At 37.5% G+C, this 26394-nt stretch overlaps 2 protein-coding genes across 4 annotated transcripts in view; both read right to left on the reverse strand.

The window, feature by feature from the left end:
- Positions 1-431: 431 nt before the first annotated feature.
- On the reverse strand, positions 432-11161 carry LOC129002583 (brain protein I3-like). Its single transcript, XM_054430503.1, has 3 exons — positions 10711-11161; positions 4722-4858; positions 432-2517 (listed from the first exon to the last, which is right to left on the reverse strand). Exons 1-3 carry the CDS (start codon positions 10796-10798, stop codon positions 2386-2388), a joined length of 357 nt encoding a protein of 118 aa, XP_054286478.1. The 5' UTR covers positions 10799-11161; the 3' UTR covers positions 432-2385.
- Positions 11162-21375: 10214 nt separating this feature from the next.
- LOC129002579 (putative inorganic phosphate cotransporter) overlaps positions 21376-26394 on the reverse strand; it is a 30735-nt gene continuing 25716 nt past the window's right edge. For all 3 annotated transcript variants that reach the window (XM_054430499.1, XM_054430498.1, XM_054430497.1), the window contains exons 6-9: positions 25075-25313; positions 24236-24372; positions 22467-22577; positions 21376-21501 (exon numbers count right to left, since the gene is read on the reverse strand). In XM_054430499.1, coding sequence (XP_054286474.1) covers positions 21450-21501; positions 22467-22577; positions 24236-24372; positions 25075-25313 — 539 coding nt within the window. In that variant the 3' untranslated portion in view covers positions 21376-21449. The remainder of the gene's footprint in view (positions 21502-22466; positions 22578-24235; positions 24373-25074; positions 25314-26394) is intronic.

Consider the following 26394-nt stretch of genomic DNA (forward strand, 5'->3'; position numbering starts at 1 on the left):
TTGATGATTTTTTTTTATACATTGATATTTTACTTTTTGATCCAATATATCGATATTAACGGATTAAAACATATCAGCTGACAACTACGATAACTTATTGTTCAATATAAACATGAACAATAATACTTACTCCTCATGGGCATTTTGTTATACTCCCCAGTGTAGATAAAAAAATTAAATGCTTGCAAAAAGTAGTTTTTATACATATATGTAGTTGTGCAAAGTTTGAATTTTCTAACCAAGTTGGTTAAAAAGATAATAAGAGGTGTCCAGACTTTTTGAACAACCCGTATATAGATTGTTATTAGTCATGTCTTTAAACTTATTAAAGAAAAGTATTAGCAATTCTATCAAATTAATATCTTGATCATTGACATTGACACCAGCACTTTACCTCTTTCAGAGCCTAAGATTAATAATTCAACACAAAGTAAAATAAATTATTTATTATAACACAAAATTGCAGTAAAATATAAAGCAATAACACATATTTCTCACAAGCAGGAATATAGAATACAAGACAAAACATTAAATTGTTGCTAAAATATAGGTCATAAGACTATTCCTAAATGTGTTTTATTGGTATGAAAACTATCTAAGAGTTCACAAAAATGACATTTTCAAATGGCCTGATATAAGTAAAATATTAACAGTAGAATTAAGTACACTATACTTCATAAATCAATGTTATAAATCTTTTTATTACTCAAAATACCTTTGGCACCAATTATTGTTTATATAAAAACGAGTAGGCCTATTTTTCTTTCAAAAATCTGTAAGAGTAATTAAAGTAGAAATGTAGTTACAGTAGATCCCGCTAATCCGACCTTGGCTCTTGGCTAGTCCGACTCCTTACTTAATACGACCTATGCCTATCCGTGGCAATCTTATCGCACTAATATCATGACTATTTGCCATTGTTGTGTGGAAATCATTACCGTCCCCCACGAAAATCTAGTTTACCCCACCATCACAGAAACATAATGATCCTTTTCCGCGATCACGAAAACATAAATCGTCATCCCTCCTGATAGTGGCAAATATTGAAAATCTCACACAGTAATGGGAACATTATTGTCGTCTTCTGCGATGGTGGACAAATACTAGGAAAATAACACGGACACAGAAAAAATTTATTTAAAAAAAAATCCTGAACATCCCTTGTGGTCATGTAGACATCACCATCTTTCCCGATCATTGAAAAATATATTCCATGGTCATTTAATATGTTCTTCCTTCAGTTAATCTGACCTTTTCACTGTTCCGACTATGGTCTCGGACCCATAAGTGACGGATTAGCGGGGTTGTACTTCACTAACAAAACTAGGATTAATGAAATTTGTACATTGATGTTAAAGTATCAAATCTATACAGTTTTAATTTGAATAAAACAAGCTCATAGTAATAATAATAATAAGTAATAATAATGTAATAATAATAAGTAGAAAAGTACTCAAAGTGACAATAAAACCAAAACAACCCCCTTTTATAAATGGGTAATATAATAGTGGAATTTTTTTGGAATAATGGAGGTATTTTTTTTATTATTTTTTTCAATAGTTGGGAGGTAAAATTCAACACATAATTTACAGTTGAATATTACAGTTGATAGCAAGAGTTACCTTGTTCTTCAAACTAAAAGCGTTTTGGTAAGGTTGGAATAATGTGAATCGAGGTATATTAAACTCATTCATAGGAGAGTGTAACGTAAATAGATTTTAAATTATTTCAATTTTTTGGATCTTCAAGTTACATTACCATACAGCTATCACATAAGACTAATATTGCTATCACAAGATTGTACTGGTTGATAAAAATCAATGAAGCACAGCAACTGATGTAGGCCTACATATTACAATCTTAGACCTAGTTTGGCTCTAAAGGTGTCGTTTAACATTTGTTATGGAAGTAAATTTTACCTGGAACTACACACATATCAATGCAATTTAAAAAATTTTGCTACATGACAAAGTTGCTGTAATAAATCTTACATTAAGGAACAATAGATACTATTTTGAGGTTTATAAATATATTTTATATTGGATACTTTCCTTGTATTTTCATTTGCATATTTTATGGTTAGTTTGTAATGCCTTTGTCACTGTAGACGCAATTGATTTGTAACTTTTCAGGGGAAGTATCGGTTTTTTCATGATTTTAATATAAATTTTACCTAAGGCCAAATCTTGACTTAACAAACACATTGAGACCAGTCTGTCTACTTCAGAGATAATACAAAAAAAGGCTCCTAAGTTGAAACTTCAGCTATGTTTTACCACATGTAAAATATAATTAAGTATATAATGATGTTTAATAAAAGGCACACGTTTCAGACTATAATAAATGGGTATATAATATTGTTAAAATTGTAAGGCAGGAACTCTTCTAGCCGAAATAAGCGTTGCAGTTAGTGCAACGTTTGTCCTTCAACGCGAGGCAGCACAAGATACCAAGAGGAAAGAAGAATATGGCACAACAAATACCCAAGCATGTGTAGTCATCCTCGAGCACACCAACCTGCAAACAACAGACATAGGATTAGTACTAAGTAGTCAAGCTATGAACACAAAAAAGTTGTATAAGGCAGCAAAAACGAAGAAATGCTAACAGGGGCGTTCTAGTACAGTATTATCTATTTTATTTGTTAGACAATGTTTAAAATGGTTTAGGGATATTTTTTACAAAATATAGCTGCAAATTATTACGATGCTACCGTGATTGTGGAAGTGTGGCAAATTATGACAACACTTTGGTGCGCTCATAAGTTTTAGAATTGATGCAAATTTAAGTAAATTAATCTGAGAATTTTTATTCATAGTAGCCTATGTTTTTACATTGTACTAATGATCGTCCAGTGGTCAAAAATTTGGCCAAAAATATGTAATGTAGGCTTCTCTATTTTCACCCCACGCTGCAAATAAAACATGTGCGATTGTACTGTAATTTATTCCATTTGTTTTGATTTTAGCGAATTTCCCATATAGGGAATGAGCTATTAACGTAGTTCTCATTGTAAGACCTGGACCCGGGACAAATTTATTTTTTCGTTTGAGGCCCTTAGAGGCCAAAAACACCATCCGTTCAAATTCATATATATATATATTTATACATATGTCCGTTAGCACGATCCTAACTCGAGCAAAAAAAATCCCATTTTTATGAAATTTGGTATGAACGTGTAAACCTACATTTATTCAAACAAGTTCGCGAACCAGCATGATCGGACTATTGTATTGGCGGTTTATGGGGGGTTTTATGGGGTAAAATAGGTTTTTCCCACTTTTGACCCTAAAAACGCAAAATTACACAATTTATTTTGAAATAATTTTGTAGAGCTTATAAAAACAAATAATTTACCATATTGAAGCTTTATTATGTAGGCTACCTAATGGTTACAGAGAAAATTTCAAAAAAATGTTTATTAAAAATTCCCATGTTATTCTTGTGGAGAATAAGTCAACTGTTGTAGTTTGCTTGATTAGGAACATATTTTTATCAAATTTGGAAAATACATTAATTTCTTACTAAACTATTAACACTTTACAACCAGTACTCGTTAAACTAATTCTATTTAAATAGGGAATAAATGTGATGTTTTTAAGGATTCATTTTAGTGTAAATTTAATCAGGCAAATGGAAATTTGCTTAGTCTGTCTCTGTAGGTTTGCTGCGGCAGGGGTATTCTGTTTATATTTTTATGTTATTTCGTCACTAGCATGGAAACCAATAAGGCCCATGTTAATTTTTTTTTAATTTTAATTCACTTTTTGTGCTTACTTTTTAACCTAATTTTAATTTATAGAGGGATCCTGCACATCTACAGGAAAATATATTTCTAACAGTATGCGTAGATATTCCCTGCGATGCAAAGAGCTGAGAAAAAAGTTTTTAAAGAAACATTCTTGCCTATTAATATATAGACTAGAGGACCCTTGCTGCCTCGCAGCGTTAAAATAAATATCATATCCGAGAAATAATCAAATTTATGATTTTTGATTGAGTAATACGGTATCTTGAACAAACGATCAATAGCTCAAATTAAAGCCTATAATTTACTGATTATTTTGAGCCTAAAACATATAACAAAACATAAACTATAAGTTTTAATCATAGAAAAACCTTATAAAAAAACAATTTTTATGTTGTTTGTTCACCTTGCGTTTGCTTGAAACTCGTCCGATTTGAATGACTAATAGCCTGTCATTCCGTATTTCACTGAAGTTTTTTAGACCAAAATATATAGGATTATAATTATAACTGGTGAAATACATCTTAAATTGAAGTAAGAATTAGAAGATAAATCAAATTTATGTTTTTTGGTCGAGTAATACTGTGGATAAATATAGGCCCTATGCCAATGCTTGATGTGAAAACTGTGCGTGCATACCTTCAATTTGAGACCTCAATCATGAAAATCGGTCGGATAGAAGAGCCAAACGAACTCGGAATAGATTTAACTCCCATAAGAAATACATGGGCAGGAAATTTTGTTCACGTGTAAGCCGAGTGGGACTGTAGATAAATATACGGTGACGTTCTGGAACACTCCTAGCTCCTGGCGCCGTGGCCCCGCTGACGTTCCGGAACGTCCGTAGCAGCGAACGTGTTAATGTTATTTATATTAACTCACAGCATACAGACTATGGTAGACCATTTTGAATAGCATAACCACTGCGGCTTCTGATATAACTAAAAATATAATCAAAATAAAAGTCACTGACCCTGCAAGCTGGACAGCCACCCACTATGATGATGTCGTTGGGTTGAGTGATGACAACGGTGGTTGCTCCATAGCCAGAAGTAGGACCAGGTGCTGACTGCACAGGGTATGCTTGAAACCCTGGAGGTGGCTGAGATGCTGAAACATCAACCAACAATTAACTTTCATTTTTGTCATAGTGAAATTGTGACAAACTCTTCTAGGTCTTATAATTTTTTCCCTTGACCATATTTGTATGAGCCATAGAGTTGTACTTGTACTGCACCGCTTGCCCCTAACCTCTAAAATCCAATCTACTGTAATGCTAAACAAACATCAAAAGAAAACATCAAGTTGTAAACTTACCAGCCATTAAAAAAGTGATTGTAGCCTATGACTCAAACTTAGCAACATTTAAATTCAATTCAACAGTTCACTGATGATTACATATCTGTTAGCCTACATTTTGGTAAAAATCACAATAGAATTACCACAATCTCTACAAATCACAGTGTTTACACACCACATTGGCATTCGGATGGACTTTCAACCTTTAAGCTCGCTGCGTAGTAGCGTATGAAGTTGGCCTTTCATTGAACTATTGATCTGTTTTTTAGCCAACTATTCTTAAGTAGGTAGGTAGTATTGCGTTTAATATTGATTTTTCAAGTAGTTACAAGTAGGCTACCGTAGTTTATTAATAAATTGAAATTTTTTGCTGATATTAGGGTAAAATATTTTAATCATTTTAGCCTCTGGATTGTTGATTTACAATAAAGGTAATTATATAGGCTACCTAACCAAATAGGATCGTTAAGGTCTTCAAATTGCCTAGTAAAATATTTAACAATTATTAATTTCAACAAAATTATTAAAAATTAAAGCATTTAAAACCACCTCAGTCACATGCAGCAAACATAGGCCTAGGCTATCTATTGTTGCCTATTTCCGACAGGGGGGGGGGGCTCCACCATCTAGCCAAGGGCCTCCAATGGAACCAGACTGGGCCTGTATAATTTCTTGCTTAGAGGATAGTTTAGTTAAGGGTGTGCTCTACCCCTGACGCGCAACCGAATGCAAGGGTTTGCAAGATTAGTTTTCCTGCTACATTGAAGGTAGAATGAAAGTTAAGATCTCATATTAAAGAGGATGAAATTTTCTATAGTTCTGCATTTAATTTTTTCATTTATATTTATTACCTACACACATTATATAGGTACTTGATTTGTAGGACAAGAAAAAAGGTCTTTTCAACTAGCCCTAAGTTTAACTTATTGAAAAAACGTTATTTGAAAATTTGAAAAACCAGAACTATAGATTGGTATTTGCACTACTATAAGCCGTTAATAGTGCGTAGCTATCATTATTGGTTAACTTGAAAACAGTAATCTTGGAAGCCTCTGCAAGCGCTTCTCGCGGCACTGTCCAATGGTGCAACATAGCAACTGAAGCCCGAGCTGAGGTAGAGCGCACCCTTAAGGTTTGCACAGTTCAGGGACAACAAGACAACTTTGCTTCTTGGCACTTGTAAGTTAGTTTTAAGTTTTCTAAAAAAAAATAAAAAAAACCCAAGTAAGTTATTGTGAAGAATAATGTAAATTAATTGTGATGCCTCTGGGAACCAAACCATTATGTGGAGCATTTAACTACGTTTGGTACAGACTTTGAACTGAAAATGGACGCTCTAACCTACATAATTACAGATCTCTTTATTAAATCATTTATCCTTCCCAGTTCCCACCACTTAGGCCTAGGCGTACTCAAACAAAATCCACAGGCCTATCCATTCTTTACGCATCACCTTTCACACACAGATTATGGACTATGGCAATTTATTTTCGTCTTCACTCCTTAATTCACAACACCATTTTGCTGTAGGCTATAAACTCTTAGTTTTAACAGTTAAAGGATGGGTACCAATCCACCTGCACAACTGTTCACCTACATTGGTGCACTAGGCTATGCATGTGTAATGTATAATTCCCTTCAACCCAGTCAAGATTTAGATAATTTACATTGAATGGGTAAACCTAGGCCTACAGTTCAGCGTAAGTTAGGTATACTAAGCTGATATCGGGTAGGCCTACACAGTTTCTTAACTGGGCTTTGGCAATATCTCTGTAAAATCGAGAACAGTATCCCCTCAAACATGAAGTATTCTGGTCATATGTCAAATGCCAAAAAAAGCTCATCTTTGCTCCCATCTTCTATGTTTCTTGACTCAGAAGAAGCCGCAGACCCCGAAGGCAAATTCAACCTTTTCGCTGAATATTTTTCTTCAGTCTTCAGAGTGACTGACGTTCCACTGCCTACTTTTGACTTTGGTCTGAATCTATCAATAAGCAGCTGTAAATTTCAAGCTTTGGATGTGCAGAGAAAGTTGGAAGCATTGGACCCGAACAAAGGAGCCGGCCCAGACGACATCCCGCCTGCTGTACTGAAGTACTGTGCCCCTGTCCTCGCACCCCACCTCCAAATCTACTTTGAAAAACTTCTCTCAGTGGGAACTTTTCCGACAGTGCTGAAGCATAGCTTTGTTGTTCCTATTTTTAAATCAGGTTGCAAAAACAACATAAAAAACTATAGACCAATTGCCATTCAGTCTGCCCTGTCCAAAATTTATGAAAGCCTTATCCTTGACTGTTTGAGCTTTCAACTTGGTAGATTTATTGCTCCAGAACAACATGGCTTTATCCAGGGTCGCTCCTCTTGTACAAACCTCCTCGTTTTCCACAATCTAATCATGTCAGCATTTACCGAGCACTCCCAAGTAGATTGTGCCTATCTGGATTTAAGCAAAGCCTTCGACAGAATAGACCATCGCTTATTGATTGCTAAACTTGAGGGCTATGGAATCTGTGGCCCATTACTTTCCTGGCTGAAAAGTTACCTCACTGACCGCATCATCGTTGTTAGGTGTGATGGAGAGCAATCCCGTCCCTTCACTGCCACTTCTGGAGTGCCCCAGGGTTCTCATCTTGGTCCACTGCTGTTTAATTTATTCATTAACGACATCTGCCCAGAAATTAAAACTAAATTTCTCTTATTTGCTGACGACATTAAGGTGTTCAACAAAGTAACCTCCACACATGACCAAGAAATGCTCCAACACTCGATTAACAACATCAGCAAATGGTGCTAATCAAATGCAATGGAGCTCAATGTCTCCAAATGTGTAGTCATGATTCTCAGTCGCAGTAACTTAGTTCATGACTATGACTATTGCATCGATGGCAGAAGTCTCAGCAAGGTCGAGAAATTCAGAGATCTTGGTGTAATCACTGTCCCTTCACTCAGCCCACATGATCATCTGATCCATATATCCTCAAGAGTCTCTTCTCTGCTGGGGTTTATCCATCGCTCCACAAGATCTTTCAAATCTCCCATGGCACTCGTCACGCTATACAAATCCCTAGCTCGACCAATCTTAGAGTACTGCTCTGTCATCTGGAATCCTTATCAAACTGGCCATATTGAAATCTTAAACAGGATTCAAACACGATTTCTCAAACTACTGGGTCTGAAACTCGGGTTTCCTTTCCTCGACGTTCCTGTAGCAGCTCTCGAGGTGCACTTTGGCCTTCAACCACTTCCTCTGAGACAACAAGTCAACGACATTGTATTCCTTTTCAAAGTGGCAAATGGGATCATTGACTGCCCCGAACTCTTGAATGAAGTGGACTTTAACGCTCCCAGAGGAACCCGATCCAGAGCTGTCTTCAGAAGGAGGTATCAGCCCATGAACTATACCCTTCACCACGGAATCTCCAGACTGCTGAGATTTAGCGAAGACGTCTGCCCACACTTGGATTTCTTTGGGCCATCACCAGCATCCTTCAGACGTGATGTCCAGAGGCTGCTCTACTGACACCTCTCCGCTCTCTATCAGTGTTGGTTATTTGGTGGTGCCTCTAAAGGGCCACATGCTGGGTGCCGGGAAGTGCTGATTCGTGTCAAGTGATGGGATTTGTGCTCTTGGAGTTCCTTGGTGGTGCCTTTAGAGGGCCACACGCTCAACAGTGTTAAGTGATGAAATGTCTTGTTGTCAGCATTCTATCAAAAAGTTTTTCTCCCTCCAGATCCATCCTTTTGTTATAGTTTTGTTTTTATGTTACGTTAGCTTTTCCACAGTTTATTATATTGTTATCTATTGCCATAGTCTATTATTGTTATGTATAGTAAATTTATTAATGTTAATTATTTAACTTACAATGTTGTCATTTTGATGATTACTGTTTGTTTGATGTTAATTATTCACACTTAGTTATTGTAGTTAATTATTTACACTGCTTCTTGTTATTGTTATTGATGTTTATTATTCACACTTTGCTTGTTATTGTTATTGATGTTAATTATTTACACTGTTTCTTGTTATTGTTATTGATGTTAATTATTTACACTGTTTCTTGTTATTGTTATTGATGTTAATTATTTACACTGTTTCTTGTTATTGTAACTTTTTTTCACAATGTTTTAACTGTTGCAATTTTACTCAAATTGTCCACCACCACCACCAAACTTTTAAGCCCCGTTTCCATCAAACATTTTGTACCAACAATGTTGGGAGCTAAGTTCAAGTTGATTTGAGCACAGCTCCCAACAATGTTGGCGCACTATTTCCATTCCAGCAGTACGCGCCAACATTTCCCGCCAACCTACTGCGAGCACATTTCACTACCATCCACACCCACACACCTATCTACACCAGTGCACCTTCATCATGGAGAGCGAAAAGACTGCTGCTGCTGCTTTCGTCGTAATGGCTGGTGCATATCACCAATTAATAAGTTTAAAATGCAGAAAGCGACCGCGATGGTGGGTTAGGAGTTTTTTGGCTAAAAGGGCCGTTGAAGGTGCCTACAACTCCCTTATGAGGGATTTAAGACTTCGAGCAGGATCCCAAAATTTTGTACGAATGACGGCAACTGACTTTGAAGAATTACTAAACTTGGTGGCTCCTCTCCCAATCTTGACTTGACATCGCCATGGCCTCACTATACCGTCCAAAAGCCCAACAGAACAAGATACACCGACACGACACAAGAATGTTTACACCATAAACAAAAACACGTGGTGTTGTTGGTGTTTTAACCCGACTGCTAGGCTAGAGGTGCGATGGTGCTGCGGTGGATTTGCTGGAACTACTCACACAGAGCAAGTGCGCATGCGCAAGTTCTGCTCACAGCAATGTTGGCAGCTGGACACCGTTTCCATTACCTTTTGAGCACAGCTCACAACAATGTTGTCAGCTGCAACGGCTGCCAACACTTTTTGTTGGCCAACACTGCTCAAAACATTATGCTAGTGTTTCCATTCAACATTTTACTCCAACTTTGTTGTGAGTTTAGCTGACAACAATGTTTTGAGCAGAAAATGTTTGATGGAAACGGGGCTTTACTCATTTATTGGTGTTTTCTATTGTATTATCTTGTTGCATGTAAATCTTGTCTAATGTATTATTTTGTAAAATGGCGATTGCCGTCGGAATGAATAAATAAATAAATAAATATCCATTGAAACTAGGCCTATCAATTGAAATTATCAATTAATCCTAATCAATATTTGTCCATTGAAACTAGGCCTATCAATTGAAACTATCAATTAATAATCAATATTTTAACTAGGCCTAAGTTAGGCCTAGGCCTAGGCCTAAATAAATTATAAATTGAAACTGTTATAACCTAACCAAACCAATCAAACTTGCGGATAATGAAAAATCGAATGAAGGTTTAAGTTACTGATCGAATTGTCAATAGTTTCAATCGATATTAGCGTAGCCCAGTTAAGAAACTGTCCCCTATTTACCATTGAGAGTAAGCTATAGATCTGGAACTACAGCTGGTAGGCCTGATTGTAAAAAGTTTTTGATTCCAAATTTGGTTTGGTTTGTAAGTTACGACACCAGCAAACAAGGAGGCTTTGATAGCCTATATATCCTGTACTAAGAACTATATGGGCTAGTTTGTAAGCTCAATATTGTTAAGTAAAAATGAAAAAATAATGTAACTTACCATACTGTGGATTGTAGGCAACGTTAGACCCCACAGGAGTGTAAGGTGGTGGAGGATTGGTTGCCTTAAGTTTGTCAGTCTCGGACATTATTTTGTAGTTAGTTAAAGTAAGCTAAATTTGGATTGTAAGAATGTTAGAGTGGCCGCTTAATAATATCAATTCACCTCTTTACAGGATTATAAAAAAAGGACTCGCGCACTTTGTTTTGGTTTAACAACTTGAGCTTAACATCGGCGTGATATTTATGAAGCTAAGATTTAATTTTTTCTTTGATCTTGTTGTGTAATAAAAGCAACTTCTCTTGATACTTGAGACTTCTTGTCCTGGCTTTCTTATTTCTACCTTTTTTTCCTTGTCAGGACAGGACGAGTTGACGTAGTGACGTGACGACGTTGTTGACGTTTGTAGTAAGTTTGTTGTATAACACCACCCACAGTTGACAGTAGACGATAGACAGACAAGAGACAAGAATCTAACAATCTAACCTAGGCCTACCTTTACTTTTTCTATTGTATTTTTTTATGTCACTACAGCTGACTCTGCTGACAGCTAGCTGGAATGCTCAGTCATGGTATTTACTCAGGGGAGGTATAGAAGAGGCTACGATGACAGCTGATGGCTTCTTATTAGCTGAGGGAACGCCATTACCGTTACCGTAACAAAACGTTCGGTAGCCATCAGCCTCGGTGGTCTAATGGTTAGCGTGCCGGGCTGGTATACTGTAGGTCCCGGGTTCGAATCCCGCTAGTGGCATTAACTTTTTGTCCAAGATTTTTTTATTATCAGCAAGTTTGGTTGGTTTGGTTTGGTTATTACAGTTTAATTTTATTATTAAGTCATTATAAAATTTTAATTGACTAATTTCTAGTTTTAAACAGAATTATTTTACCGATTACTAAACTTTTGTTATATTATTTCTTTATCAGCAAGTTTGGTTAGTTCGGTTAGGTTATGATAGTTTAATTTTATAATTAAAAATAGTAAAATTGAATTTGAGGCATTTATAATTTTATTTTATAATGAACAGAACTATTTTTGCGATTAGTAAACCTTTATTGCCAAAGTGCTCTCTACTACAGCGCTGTTCACGGAGGAATTTTGAACTAAATGCCTCATTTGTACCTCCCCTAAGTCAGACCCCCTCAGTCATTGGTCATTCGATTGGTCATTCGGCATTCGGCCTGCTTCAGCTGTTATTGATAGTATAGTTCACTGCCACTTAGATTTTTGCACCTTTGTCATGTTTTTAAACATACTTCAAATTGTGTCTTTGTCATTGATTATGGCATTGACTATATAACCATAGTCAATGATTATAGTACCTTAAACCGATTTATTGAAAAACTTTTGCACACTATAAATATGTGTCGTCGGAGAATCAAACAAGTTAACACGTCAAAGACAACACCCACCTGTAACTCCAGGCCACGGCCTGGTAGAATTTGCAAGTTACAAGTTTCGATGTTTAGTGCAAGGCGTCCCATAAGGCCTCTTTTATGTACGACGTTTTGCGTCGGGTGGATTCCGTTGAGCGTACCGTCAGAGGTTTTTTTTACATGGGATCAAGTAGGACCCTTCTAGACAATCTCTGTCACATTTCGGTGTTCCGTGACGTATGACTAAAGCTACGCATACTACGGCGGTACGGCACGGACGGGCGGCATTTTTAAGAGGGGGTATGCGCACTAGGGCGACACGGCACCGATGGACGAGACGGTAATCCGTAATTTAGGACAGTCGACAGGCTGCGAGCTAAAATTTGTGAGTAAAGAATAAATATGGATGTAGATAAAGTCGTGATAGTGGGTTTAATGTTAGCAGAGGCAGAGGAGGAGACAAGAAGGTGGGAGCAAAGATTTTTGATAAACAACATAAACCGGAAAAGACTAAGTTTTGGAGAGTTCCACAAAACGTTTCCTGATTTTGTAGAGGATGATGTGAATTTTTTTTTTCAATACTTCCGAATGAGTCATAAGAAGTTCGAATATCGAGAAGTGAATTTAGTGAATATCGAACTCACTGCGACTTTGACAGATACAGTTGAGAATTGACCAGTTTGAGAATCGAACTCACTGCGACTTTGACAGATACAGTTGAGAATTGACCAGTTTGAGAATGGTGGAAGTCCCGTACCCCCCGCCCGGTCGGTGTGCAGTGCTGCCACGGTCGGTACTGTCCCATAAAAGTAATTGCTTTTAAGTACGTTGGTTCCTGATTTTCTGTCTGTGATGTGTTTCATTGTAAATTTTTGTGTAGTGATGTATCCTGACGGTGAATAATTTCTTACAAATTACCTTGGCTAACCAGAAATAGTTATTTGTGTAACTAGTGGGCGAAGTGGCACTTTTTGCTGCACACGAGAGCAACGTTTTCGCACGAGCTGCAGGCGAGTGCGGAATGATCTCGAGTGCAGCAAAGGCCTTTTGCACTCGTGTTACACATTATATTTTTCCTACAGTCACTATAAAGCATATAAATAATTAGTCTTTCGAACTCTATACAACACGTTTTTAGGTTCAGCTGGCAACACAAATAGGTGCCCTAGAGAAAGTAGTCCCCGGTTCAATCGTATCACTCCGCTATTTTTTTCTCGTCAAGCAATGTAATCCACGGCTTGAGAAAATAGTTCCGTATATTTTTGTAATTTGCAGTGGTTTCCGCACCTAAAAATATGCTTTAAAGGTATTTTCTTGTTTATTACAATCGTAGGAATGTTTTGAAAACGTTTAAAAGAAATGTCCAGAAAGTTCAGAAATACCGAAAAGAGAACTTAAACTATAAACACGAAATGACAGGTTAATTCGTAGTTATAATATTAAATCAGCTGCTCATAGCATTATCATCGTAAGTGTTGCCAACCTATTTCAAAGCGTACACGGATTACGTGCATAATAGAACCACGCTGTTTTCTGTTGTTTCGTTGGAATCCTGATGTGCGCCAAAGTAAACCGTACGACAAAGTATAAATATGCAGCAATTATCAGCTTTCTGTACTATAAACAGTACAAGGAAGCCAACTTTGTCAGGTGACTGTAGGAAATAGTTATGTGTGTAACTAGTGGTGAAAGTGGCACTTTGCTGCACACGAGAGCAATGTTTACGCACAGGCCACAGGCGAGTGCGGAATGATCTCGAGTGCAGCAAAGGCCTTTTTCACTCGTGTTACACATTATATTTTTCCTACAGTCACTATAAATCATATAAACAATTAGTCTTTCAAACACTATACAACACATTTTTAGATTCAGCTGGCAACACAAATTGTGCCCTTAGAGAAAGTAGTACCCGCGGTCCGTATCACTCCGCTATTTTTCCTCGGCTAGAAATGTGCTCCGCGTTTTGAGAATATAGTTCCGTATGTTTTTATAATTTAAAGTGGTTTCCGCGCCTAAAAAAATGCTTTAAATGTATTTTTTTGTTTATTAAGATCGTAGGAATGTTTTAAAAACGTTTAATAGAAAAGTCCAGGAAGTTCAGAAATACCGAAACTATAAACACGAAATGACAGGTTAAATCGTAGTTATAATAGTCAATCAGCTGCTCATAGTATTATTATCTTTAAGTGTTGCCAACCTATTTCCGAGCGTACATGGATTACGTGCATAATAGAACCACGCTGTTTTGTGTTGTTTCGTTGGAATCCTGATGTGCGGCAAAGTATAAACCGTACGGCAAAGTATAAACCGTACGGCAAAGTATAAATATGCAGCAATTAGCAGCTTTCTGTACTATAAACAGTACAAGGAAGCCAACTTTTTCGGGTGACTGTAGGAAAAAAATTATTTTCAATAGGATCCTGATCCAAGAAGTGATCATTTGGAAACAGGTTGAGGTTAAGGCCAATGCATTGTTTTTGACACAAACGTCTACTACATCATCCTTAGTTTTTAATAATGTGTCAGTGACTACCTACAAAATAGTATATGTTGGCATATGGCATGCCCATTCTGCCCGATCTATTTTAATTCGGGGATCTTTCAGAAAATACCCTTCCTATCAAACACTATCACACCATGCAAAAAATCAGCTTTACCGGTACATCTTTCATGTCTTTTTTGGCTATAATTTTCAACTTAAGTTACTGGGCTATGTACCGTTAAATTAAGTGGTCCTGTTTTCGTTTCCTAAACTAACGGTTTTGTCCTAACAGTCAATCAATCGACAATAACCGCCAATATCATAGCCAATATCAAACGAGGGCAACACGCCAACTTTCCAGCGTCCCGGAATGAGGGGAACGATCCCAGACATCACGCTTGCATCTGAGTCCCTCTTGCCGAGGATACGAGCCTGGAGAGTCCTAGAGGATTATACAGCCAGTGACCACCAGGACATCATTTTTGATGTCCTGGATAGTCATCAGAGACAAGCTACCGTGTCTCGGCAGGTGCCCGTTCGGTGGAACACCAAAAAGCTGGACGTGGCCAAATTCACCAAAGTCATACTACGGGGAGAGCCAGTGGTACCTGCTGCATCTGGCGTGGCTCACGCAGAGACATCAGTTACATCATTGATGAGGCTGATAGTCTCGGCCTGCGATGAGTCAATGCCTTGCAGGAGATTCCGGTGCGATAAGCGACCTGTGTACTGGTGGACAACCGAGATCGCAGAACTGCGACGGGCAGCATTGAGAGCCAGACGTCTTGCTACCAGGGCCAGAGAACCTGAAGATAGACGTCTTAAGTCTGACGCTTACAAGGTGGCTAGGAAGTCTCTTCGCCGGGCCATTAACCGGAGCAAACGCAGTTGCTGGGAGAAATTAAAGGATGATGTCAATTCCGATCCGTGGGGCCTGGGCTACAAGATAGTAACCAAGAAGCTTGGCACCCGCTCTCCACCTTCCGTTATGGACGGGGCCTCTATGGAGAGGATTATAAAGTCCCTTTTCCCGACTCACACACCGCGCCCATTGCGGGATTTCGGAAGGGTGGACGACGTACCGCTGTTCAGTCTCGAGGGGTTGGAGGCGGCCGTTCTATCCCTGAAGAACAACAAGGCTCCAGGACCGGATGGGGTACCTGGTGAGGCCCTGAAGAAGGTCTTTTCAATAAATCCACAAATCCTTTTGAGCACGTACAATGCCTGTCTGGCCGAGGGGAAGTTTCCCTTCTGCTGGAAAAAAGCTAGGCTTGTGCTCGTGGGAAAGGGAAAAGGAAACCCAGACCTACCCTCCTCTTACAGACCTCTCTGTATGTTGGACACTGCTGGGAAAGTCTTGGAAAAGTTGATCCGTTCCCGACTGAATTCAGCCGTGGTTGCTGCAGGAAATCTATCCCCTCGTCAGTACAGCTTCAGGAAGGGACGGTCAACGGTTGACGCTATTGAAGAGGTAAAGCGAGCCGTTATAAGAGCTGAGGAGTTTAACAACCATTCTCGTCGGGTTGTGCTGCTTGTAACACTTGATGTGCGAAACGCATTTAATTCCGCGAGGTGGTGCGATATGCTGGACGCACTGGAGAACACTTTCCACGTCTCGGCATGCCTCATGCGCATGATAGAGGACTACCTCCGGTACCGCCTCATCATTTACGACACTACAGAAGGCTCCAGGACGATGGATGTAACTTCTGGTGCTGTTCAAGGATCCATACTGGGCCCGGACCTCTGGAACGTCGCCTACGACAGCCTCTTGAGATCCGAGATGCCTGAGGAAACTGTCCTAGTTGGGTATGCAGATGACGTTGCGGCTTTAATAGCTGCACGTAGCATTGAGCTTGCCCAGCTGAAACTAAATCGAGTCATGCGCACCATAAACGCATGGATGGCAGAACATGGTCTCTCGCTCGCTCTGAGCAAAACTGAGATTGTGATTCTGACTAAAAAGAGGATTGACACCATCGTGCCTTTGATGTTGGGGAACGTTGATGTCCAAACCACTCGTGCCGCAAAGTACCTTGGGGTCATGGTGGACAGCAAGCTCAGCTGGCGAGACCAGGTCACCCGTACGGCGGACAAGGCCGCTAAATTGGTTTCTTCCCTTAGTCGGTTAATGGCCAATGTCGGAGGTCCGCGGTGCAGCCACAGAAGGCTGTTGATGTCTGCGGTCCAGTCCGTGCCCGGGTATTTTGGGTATTTATGAAATCAATTGAAATTCATTTTATCCACCCCTAAATATGTTATTGTTATCATTACATGATAAATTAGGATAGTCTATAACACCTTTTACAGTAACTTGAAGCTTTGCTAGTACCTTTTATTTAAAGATTTAGCACTTTTTTTATGAAATCAAGACAACACCTCATCAAAAAATAGTGAACCTAAACCTACTTCTACTGTTATTAAATTATGATAGTTAACAAAATTTGTATTTTGTTAAATGGCTTGGAAGGCTAGACAGACCCAAGGCCTGATTGATATAGGCAGAATGGCAGAATACTGAAAGTACAGTAGACTCCCTCTTATCCAGACTCCTCGGGACCGAGGCTAGTCCAGATAACGGTTTTTCTGGTTAAACCGACGTTCCCAAAAACTTGTTAAAACGGAAACCGTGTACCGGTACTGTCCTATTCGACTTTAATTTAGGAGATCATTGTATTTAGATACGTGATCACTGGTCTCAAATCTTTCCCACGAGAACAGTCGTTTCAGTACCGCTCACTTCTTGCCAATCTAGTCAGGTTAAACCAATGGGCTGGTAAAAATTGTCCAGTTAAAAGGTGTCTGGATAAGAGGGAGTCTACATTAAACTCTTCTGTGTTACCGCTTAGTTGGGAACAATAATATATTTGGATAAACCTACTAAAAAATTTATCTCCTGTTTTTTGGTCTAACTTTGATATATTTTTGAAAGATTTATTGTGCTATAGATTCAAATTTGTTGTATCACAAGTTTATGAAATTAGTTTTATTTTTATTTTGATACCAACAAAAGATCTAGAACAAAAATATTATTAAATCCTGCCATCCTACAGTTTGAATTTTAATTATTTTCTTAAGTTGTTTACACATGGGCCACTACTAGGTTAAATTTTCCTGTCTTTCTAAATAATAATTTTTATTTTACAAATTATTTTTCTTCACTTTAAATAAAATAAATTCATCTATCTATCATAGAAATTAAAAAATCATAAGTAGTCAGGACCAGTGCAACCATGTGACAAGGGTATTTATGCCGATTATGCTTTATGCTCAGACCTGGGTATTTATGGTGATCATACCGAGAAGTAAAATGCTAGTAGTGACCATATTAAATTTTGTTTAACACATTTTATTATCATTTTGCTATCTTTACAAGGTAATAATTGCAAAAAAACATCTCAATCTTCTCTAACTTGAATACAAATGATAAATACCCAGTTTTTGGGTATTTACCCGGGCCTGGGATAAATACCCAGGTAAATACCCAATTTATATTTACCTACCCACTGGGTATTTACCCGGCCCACATCACTACGTGGAACACACGCATTGGGAAAGGCCCCGCCTAGAGGCTCAACAGTTCGTAGGACTGCTGTCGGTGGACACGGTCATACCGATGATGATGGAGGGTCAGGACAATTGGACCTGTGTGTCACTTTACATCCAGGGTGTTCTCCGCGCCAAGAAGCTTGACCTTGACCGGGATGCGGTGTAGGTAAAAAAAATAAATAATGCCAGAAACGGTGCGAGCCCTGTGGGCTTAGGCCACGTGTTGGCCTGACTTGAAGTAATGTGACAAACAATTCCAGGTCTGTGTCCAACAGAGTAGAGGGGGTTTTTTTAGTGAGTAGTCTGTGATAAACTCAGGAGTCTCACACTACAGGCTGGCTACCTGTGTGCGTAAAAGCATTTTCCCTCCTCACCCTAAAAAAAAAAATATATCATAGCTTAAACGCCACAGAATAGTGTTAGTCAACTTCAAGGATTTCAAATTTCATTTGTCAAATGTTTACTTGAGTGAATACTTTACCCACCCTACTGTTAAGTGTTTAAAAAACTGACTTCAAAGTAATGCCTGACCAGAAAAATCTCAAAAATCCACTAAATACATACCATATACATTTTTTAGATCCTCGAGATGTTTGATTCTGGTTACGTTAATTTTCCAATCACAAAATATATGTCTTTTTTTTAATTTAAAATTGTTGTTGAGTTTATAAAATGTTTCAGTAAACAATTCCAGTATCAGGAATAAAATTCAACTTAAAACTCATCATTTACAGGCTAAGAAAAATTCAAAATCCAAGCAAGGTATGTAAAAGAGTATACATATCTATCTTTACAGATTAGTTTTTACGGTATGAAAAAAATCCATAAATAAAGTTAAATATTAAAAAATAGTTTATAGTTGAAATAAGATCCAGTAAAAATCATAACCAAATACAATACCTACTACTGGATTCTCAAACCACCTTTTACCACAAGTTTAGTAAGTTTTGGTTCCATGGAGACTAAAAACTCAACTATTTCTGTCTCCTAGAAACAAAATCATTTTATTTTGAACATTTAACAGCAACAGATCAACTTTACAATGTTCAACGTAAAATGCATAGTTTGTGGTATAGGCGCTGTATCGACTTGGTGGCTCGCCACCCGGAATCCTCCCCCAACACCACCACCACCAATAAGCGAGAAGGAGTTGAGGTTGTGGGTCCCGATCTGGACTCAGTGAAGAAGAAAAGACTCAGTCCGGGGAATAGAAGAGAAAGGCCCTGGACTGGTGATGTGGAATGCACTTGGGAAAATTATATTGCTGATCAGGACTTAAAGGAAGATAAAGGAAATTATTAAACAAAATCAACACTTGGGAGGTACAACAAAGGTGCTCTGAAGGCAGAATAATCTATGAAGAATTTATCATCAAAACTTTTGTGTGGTGCTTTGCTGAAGGAAACATGATAACTATTTACTCATTGCACTGTCAGTTTGTAACCAATGCTTCTCAACTTGCAAAAATAAAAAAATCCCATACCCAAACTGAATTTATGAGTTTTTATAAGCTAGTTCTTAAACTTAAGAAAGTTATTTTATAACGGGGGAAATTAAAAAAAATAGAATAACAAGGAAATGTTCAAACGATTAAAAATGACTAGAATCGAATGTAAAATTAACTTGCTAATGTAGTCTTCAGTGTATTGTAATTTGTTATTCTATTTAATACATAGTCCACTTCTAAAAGTTAAGAGGTACCAATTGAGATAAAGTACTATGGAAATAGCCTTTTGGAAAAAACAATCTGTGGGTGTTAGAGAAATGTAATAAACACAAATTAGTTTTGCGAAAACCCCATAAAACCAAATTAAGCATTCAACCAAAGGTGTTACAAGTAAAGCTGATGGTGGATTATTAAAAAATACATACCTCGATGTTCTTCAGTACATTTGGTATCAGAGTCTAGAATGTTCGTACTCACTGAACTATTTCTTCACACTACTTAAAGCACTTGTAAGACCGGGGTATAATAAGAAGGCACATTGTAATGAACTGAATACCGCCGGTTGACATTAAATGAGTGATGGAGCGTTACATAGTGAAGCCGGTGTAGGTAGCGGACAACTCAGGCCAAGGAGAAGCATCATACGGGACAGGTATAGGACGCCATCCGTGATTGGTTAATGTTCAACCAACGGTATTAATTTATTCAAGTGAACATCACTGTTGCCAATACAAATGTGTAAATCAATATGCATATACTACAGAGTCGTCTTCAAAAATATCTGTTTGGTCAATAATCTGATATTTCATGTCCAGTTTCTGAAAATAGAATAAATACAAGACAGATTGTTAAACACTATAGCATAGACTAATTTAGGCTCAACACGCCCATCCAGCGGTACCTGTGGCTCAGCACGCCCATGTGGGGGGTGCCGGGGGCTCAACACGCCCGTCTGACGGTGCCGGGGTTCAACACGCCTATCCAGCGGTACCCGTGGCTCAACACGCCCATCAGGTATAACCCGCGGGTTCAACACGCCCACACTCATTGCTCTGTGGGATTTGAACGTTATTTAAGGCAACTAGAGGACACGTGTCTAATCTTGTTGTGAAGGTTGTATGGACAGATTTACTCTAATTTAGGTACTTTGATCACCATTTTTTTAGCCAATCGATATAAACGCATGATAAACACAAGAGCATTGGTTTTCAGAGTGAGATAGTTTTCAGTTTCGATAACTGGAATGGAGTGAGCATTAGTTTTCAGTTTCAATAACTGGAGTGGAGTGATTGATTACATTATCTTTGAGTAGATTCTTTTTAAGTCATCGGAAATTATGATAAACTTTACAATTGCTTGAATTTGAGCAACAGGTAGTAACCAGGATTATTTTCTTAGAGACCGTTGTATTTAACCACAACGGGCTCTGTTGCTAGTCATAAATAAATACAAAGCATAATCTTTACACAGGCTTTACTAATAATTTTTTTAAGGAACTTGATTTTATATTTCACACAAAAATTAATATAAAGTAATTTATGTATTCTAGCTAGTCCACTTATTCACAGTTTTTTGCATGACTGAAAAACCAGCTTGTGTATGTTTACAGACATTTCATAACCCGAACGGTGAGCACTTTATCCAAGAACTGCATCTGGGGAAGATCATAGTTTTTCATAACTACCCCCTGAATAGGAAAATGGGCTTGACAAATTGAGCCTGACAGTTGTTCTCCTTTCTGTCTCTTTTGCTATAGCTATCTTTTTGTTTGGCTTATCACTTGTGCAAGGTACTGAATAAATTGAATAAATACAACATAACACATTTTAATCTCTAATTGTTCACAATTCAATATTCCTGAGTCTAGGTGGTCAAACACATTTCTCATCTTATTTTCACCTCTTTACCATCCCGTTCTCTTTTTGTTTCATAAACCCTGAAAAAAACCCATTTATTAAAAAATTATAAATTCTAACAATATACTTAATTAAGTCTACCAGAATATGGGCTTTAAGATAAGTATGGAAGATGGTTAAATCAGTGCTCTCTAATAATCTGACCCTTTTGGTTTTCTTTTCTGGTTTTTTGATAGTTTTGTTCCTTACTCCTGACTAAATATCATTCCATGCAGCTAAATAATTATAACTATATAATTAGATTTAAAAGACATTCAGTTTTTTCCTAATATTATAAAACCTTTAAACCATTTGGTACACGACTAACCGAAATATTAAATAAGTACCAGGTTTTATTTAAGGATTTTTTGTTACATCTATTAAATTTTGTATATCATATCGTAGACAGCATATTTGGACGATATATGAACCAAACAATCAATGGTATGAAATGATATCACATCATGCTAGATCATATAGCACTGTTTCTCATAACTTCTAGGAAGGCTTTAACTCTTCAGGCTTAAAATTACTCAAAATGTGAAATTTAATTTTTATTTACAAATTCAATCAGGACAAATATCTTTTAGGTCAATAGTTTTGGAACTCAAGTGTTGAAAGTGTGGCTCTACACTCAATGAGAACAAGCAAAAAATATATATTTTGTGGAATGAATGCATTCTCTGGTACTCATTCAGTATGCTCCTATTGCCCCTTGATTCACTAGGTTACCTGTTCACAAGCCTTGTAATGTAGGATACAAATCAAAGGTTTAATATGGTAAATTTACTATATTAAGGTTTAATATATTTATTTATTAAGCCAAATTAAGTTACTAATGGCTGTTGTTATTTTGCTAGGTACGGTACTCTTACATTACTAAACAATTGAAATTTTGGTACAGTAATAAAAAAAAAAAAAACATTGTGTTTATACCTAATAACTCCACTTTTTAACTCCAACAATCAATTATGACTGGTTACAAGTTTACAATTTTATATTTTACCTGGGCAGTACAACTTCTCTAACAGTTTTCCTAAACCCATGGTCTGTGGGACATGTCAAGTCATCCACTAGAGTCACAACCCTCTTCTCACTTTGAAACTTCAATCCTGACCTGGAAGCATACACCAAGTTTTAGTTTTAAGGTTGAAACCCTACATGAGTACCTATCTAACTCTTTCAGTGCCAGCTTTTTGCAAGGTAGATAGTATTGATTTTTTAACTGAAGATAATTTATTAACCATGACACAATAGATACATAAATAAATATAGACATACCACAAACAAAAGAACCCTGGGCCATTTCGAGCCGAGCAAGTTTGAAGGGTACGCCACACCTACCGGCGCGAACCACGTGATCTTTTTGTTTCTGCGCAGGTTGTTTTGTTTTTGGGATGTCTATAGTCATACAGGTTTTAGAACCTCAATTAGCTGTACTCAGGGTACCCCTGACTGAAGATAACAGAGACGTACAGACAGAGACAGCTGTGCAGCTGTAAGAAAGAAAAATCTGAGCTTGCTATGGGTATACAAACATTTTGTATGGGTGGAGCGTATGTGGATTTGGGCTGTGTTTCTTTCTGAAAACAGTGTAGCAAGCATTGATCATCTGCGGAAAACCATATTCAACAGCAAAAGAGAGTACCTACTTTTCCTGCATCCCAACTCCCAACTATACTAAATAAATACCATTACTTTGTCATATTAGCTGGCTATTTAAGTAGGAGGGTAACAACACAGGTAAAGTACCCCAAATAATTGTTTTTACCCATGGTTGGTCAATGGTAAAAATTTCCACCCGGCCAACGGTTGGCCCAACCAACATTTTCCCAACATAGGACCAACCATCCCCCTACATAAAAACACAAAATAATAAAGATTTTGTAAATCGGTTTTTGGTAGCTTCAAGGACTTCGGCCCAAGGCAGCGATGCATTCGGATTCGGATCCTGGCCACTGCTGAAAAAATTTTATCAGTACAGTACACCTACTGTACTGGCTCACCCCTTGCTTCCCTGGATACATTTCACGCTTGGCCTATTGTTATATTATGATTAATTATTCTTTTCCCTTAAACTGTTCAACTATAAAAATTTGCTCGAAAAATTTAATAAAAGAAATTATTTGCATGCTATTAGACAATATATGTTAAGAGTATTGCAACTATCACAACATGACTACATTTATTATAGATCTAATTTTCTTCGAAATCGTCACATATTCTGCTGCCATAGCATTTATTTTCTTACAGTATTAAATAAATCAATTATTGTTAAAATGTGTTTTAGAATGTTTTATACTTAAATCCAACAAAGGTCCAACGATTCTTTCCTTTGAGGGCCAACAATTACAAGTTCCCGTTGGGCCAACATTGGCAAGGCGTTAAAATTTCCACCCACAATTTCTCAACTGTGCCGACCATTTCCCAATATTGGTGCTACCGAGGCAAAGATTTCAAAATCGTTTGAATAGATTGGAAATTTGGTTTGAGTTTAGTCACAGAAACGCTAATCATATTTGACAAGTAATGAAAGCGTTGACTATAGATATAACCAGACATTTCATTCCCATGTTAAATTTGTGGCCAGTTTAGAAAAAAATGTTCGATTGAGCCATTTCAAAAATTGCTGATGTTAACAACTACTGATTTCTATAAAATATGCAAAATTAATGACCAAGCCAAATCGTGAATAACAATCCTTTCCTTTCACATTCACAAATGAAACGTTTAGAATAAATTTTAACAGACAATTTTATTTTACACAACACCTACCTGTCTTCTTTTGGCTGAGGGGGTGGGTCGTTCCAGTACTGTACTTCCCCTGAGCCAGTAAATATATACACCAAGTTGGTCAATACTAACACTGCTGCCACTATCAGAAACACCATGCGCCACTGCTCCATCGTGTTCTGGCAAAAAAAAATATAGGCTATCTAAAATTTCTGGGAAAGACTACAAATAAAAATAGAATACATTTTATTCTAGCAGACAGCTTGGTAATTTTTTCAATAGATCTAAAAGTGTTTAATTACTGTGGGCGAATAAAATCTTGTATACAGTGTTAGCAAAACAGGAGTGCCGATGGAGACCAGGTCAAGTCCCTTCACACGCACGCACCCCCACAGGTCTTCATCGGCACTCCCGTTTTGTTAACACTGTGTAGTGGGTAAAAATTAAAAATGTCTTATCTAGCCATTTCAATCATGATGAAGACTTTTTTTGTAAACAGACTTATTTAAATGGGATCTAACCCCCAAAAAACACCAAAAATTTACACTAACACAAAAGTTTAATTTTTCACTGTCACCTACAACATTTTTATTTTTAACTAAGGAAGGTTCTCTTGAGCACAGACAATCAAGAAATACTTCATATGTTTGTCTCACATTGGTAAAGGATCTCTTCAACTATTATAATTTGTGTATATAGTTTAGTTTTTATGCCAGATTGGACTCACTCCTACTCAGATAAATCTGCTCTCCTAACAAAACTCCTAAGGCCCTTGTACCCACTGTGCTACATTCTTAACGACATTTGAATAGTACTACTTCTCATTTAGAACTTTATATGGTTGTAATGATGTCTATCCAATAACCATGTTTTTTATTTACATCAGGTATGAGCAAGCCAGCAAGGTAGGGTGTGACGATGCCGGACAACGCACCAATACCGTTCACAAGTGCCATGACAGTACCAGCGTAGTTGGGAGAGAGATCCAGACAGTTCACCTTGAGGCTGGGGTAGAAGAAGCCCATAAGTCCCATCCCAATCACCAGACACCAAGTGACTATCTGCTTGTCACACTCGGCCATGGAGGCAGCTACTATACCGAGAGCAGGGCCCAATGAAGCTGTGGGACGTTTACGAATAGGGTAAATTAGATTTAGAAGTGTAAACTTGATTCACAAAAAGTATATAGAAACAGTGTAAAGATTCTTATTTCTCGAACTAAAGTTATATTACCATTTTTAAGAAAGAGATCTTGGATTAGAAGAAAAAAGGTCTATTAACTTGATAGCATACAAAACGTAAAAAACAGTTAATTTGATATTTGACCCCTTCAAGGGGGCTCTTTAGAAGGGTTGTAGAATAGAAATCATTTGTTTTACCATAGACAAAAATAATTAAATATAGACTGTCAGCCGTGCTGCGGTTAACATGGTTACCATTGGTTCTGGCGCACACCGCTGGGAGCACCGTGTAGTTACGTAGCGCGTACACCGTAACTACATGGCGCTCCCAGCGGTGTGCGTCAGAACCTATGGTAACCGCAGCACAGTTGACGGTCTATATTTAATTCTTTTTGTCTATGGTTTTACTGACTTTGTTAGGGTGTATTCCATATTCTTTTCTTAATGTTTATTTCAGGTTTAGTAGCCTTTCTGAGCTAAACCATCCCTACTGCATGCTAGAGCCACTTCAATACCCACCAGTTTGTCATCTAAATTAATAATGTTTAAGAAATTTAACAAAAAATCCAGCTTAAGACCAGACCATCAGTCATACTTTGACCAGTGCAAACCAAACTAAAAGGTTAACTCAGTACCAGGTGGAAAGAGAAATTTTCTCTTAACTAGGTGAAACCCGTCGAAATCGACGGTTAGGGGCCTCCTCGTTTATATGGTCGTGTGGTTCTGCACTTGTATTATTTTGTATTGTAATACACAATCGATGATTTTTCCAATGATTGAAAGCATGTATGACAATAATCTCATGAACCTGTCTGATGATCTGTCTAGAATAATATGATAAAATATAGGGAAAATGTGTGAAAAAGGCAGACACCAACCCGTAAAATAGATATAAGATAGTTCAATAAGAAATAATTGTAAGAGATATTGTGATAAAAGGATTTCCCACTGATTTGGTAATGGAACTTTACATTGCAACACATGCCATGATACAGAAAAAAATCCAGTTTAAAATCAGAA

The sequence above is a fragment of the Macrosteles quadrilineatus genome, unplaced genomic scaffold (assembly GCF_028750875.1).
Source record: "Macrosteles quadrilineatus isolate MER2022 unplaced genomic scaffold, UCM_ALF_1.0 Scaffold_9__3_contigs__length_116548681, whole genome shotgun sequence".
Lineage (NCBI taxonomy): Eukaryota > Metazoa > Arthropoda > Insecta > Hemiptera > Cicadellidae > Macrosteles > Macrosteles quadrilineatus.